Source organism: Propithecus coquereli, unplaced genomic scaffold, assembly GCF_000956105.1.
Source record: "Propithecus coquereli isolate 6110/MARCELLA unplaced genomic scaffold, Pcoq_1.0 Scaffold36, whole genome shotgun sequence".
NCBI classification, from domain to species: domain Eukaryota; kingdom Metazoa; phylum Chordata; class Mammalia; order Primates; family Indriidae; genus Propithecus; species Propithecus coquereli.
The window spans coordinates 1,412,388-1,414,117 of record NW_012149285.1 but is presented as its reverse complement, the minus strand read 5'-3'; the positions used below and the strand labels follow the sequence as shown (position 1 = coordinate 1,414,117).

At 45.5% G+C, this 1,730-nt stretch overlaps 1 protein-coding gene across 1 annotated transcript in view; it reads left to right on the top strand.

Annotated features, from left to right (window-relative positions):
• NEIL3 (nei endonuclease VIII-like 3 (E. coli)) overlaps positions 1–1,730 on the top strand; it is a 65,320-nt gene that overhangs the window by 46,323 nt on the left and 17,267 nt on the right. The window contains exon 9 of the mRNA XM_012651636.1: positions 692–812. Coding sequence (XP_012507090.1) covers positions 692–812 — 121 coding nt within the window. The remainder of the gene's footprint in view (positions 1–691; positions 813–1,730) is intronic.

The window sequence follows — 1,730 nt, the reverse complement described above, 5'->3', positions numbered from 1 at the left end:
GGCCTGAAACTTACACAGTTCAGGGGGGCTTCTTTATGAAAAAGAATAAAAAGTTATGAATACAAAGTTAAGTTACTAATGTGAATATTTAGAGTAAGAAACCACAACAAATTATAATTTTTTAAACAGTACAAACATAGAAAAATAAGATAATATTAGTTCACTTCCTGACACAGCTGGGTCATTGTCCTCCTCGATTGCCTTTTCATATGACCACCAACAATATTATCACATTTTTTTTCTTATTGTTATATTAGAAAATTGTCTTTTAGCTTCACATTTGGCTGTCGATAGTGAAACATTTCTAACTTCTCCTATAATATTTTGCCTAATCATTATTTCTTGTTTGTGAGGAAGCCCTTCGAAGAGTGGTTCTCAAACTTCACACCAGAATTTCCTGAAGATCTTGTTAAAACACAGATCGCTGGGCTGCACCCCCCAGAGTTTCCAATTCAGTAGGTTTGGGGGGCCTGAGACTCTGCATGTCTGCCAAGTTCCCACATGATGCCGGGGCTGCTGGCCTGAGGCCCTTTGAGAAGCCCAGCCCTTTGGTCTCAGCTGCCTCAGGTCTCCCCTCTCTACCAGGTTGCTCCTGGGTTAGGGGTAGGGTGGTGCAGCCTGGGTCATAATGGCCGCTGAGCAAGGAATGGTGAGGTCCCTCTTGTTCAGATCCTTCTTATTGGGGTTAAAGACAGTGTCCACCTGCTCCTTGAGGTCACCAGGGCCCATTGTTCCCGATCACAGAGCAGATGTGAGGTTGTGCTGGCAGCACATGGGCCTTGTCCGGAACCCCAGGACACCCACCACCGGCGGTACCCTGAGCCTGCAGAATGAGGCTGGAGTTCCGGCTTCCGTTCTCCATGCTCCCTGCCCCAGTATGCAGAGAACACGCCACGCCCTGGCAGGTTAGGCTTCCTTAGCTGCGTGGTAAATATGCCTCTGCAGCAGACTCCGCAGGATTTGCTGTTGGATTAGAAGTGGGATGTGAGGGAAAAGAAGTGTTTCGCGTGACTTCTAGGTTTTGGCCAGATCCTCTGAGTGATGCTGATGCCATTTACTGACATGATCCAAACTAGTAGAGCTGCAGATTGAGGATCATGAATTTTATTTCTATCAGTTTCCTGTGACTGCTGGCACAAGTCACCTCAAACTTGGTAGCTTAAAGCAACAGAAATTTATTTGCTCAAGTTCTGGATGCCTGAAATTCACAGTCAGTTTCATTGGCCAAAATTAAGGTGTGGGCAGGGCTGTGCTCCCTCTGAAGGCTCTAGGGGAGAACCATTCCTTTCCTCTTCCAGCTCTGGTGGCTGCCAGCATTCCTGTGAGTGGCTGCATCACTCCAGCCTCTGTCTCTGTAATGACGTCACCTTCTGCATGTTGTCAAATCTCCCCCTGCCTCTCTTTTGTAAGGACACTTGTGATCGGGGTGAGGGACTACTCAGATAATCCAGGATAATCTGTGTCAAGATCCTCATTGTATCTGCAAAGGCCTCCTTTCTTTATAAAGTAACATTTATAGGTTCCTGGGATTATGGCCTAATATCTTTTGGAGGCCGTAATCCAGCCTACCACAACACGTTCAGTTTGAGATTCCTGTTACATATCCAAATGGAGATCGGAAAGAATTTATTAGTGCATGATTAAGAAATGGAACAGTCAAGAAAGAATGCTTCCAAAGCCACCATATGTAACAATAAACATCCCCTTATGATTAGTGAAATCTGTAGGAC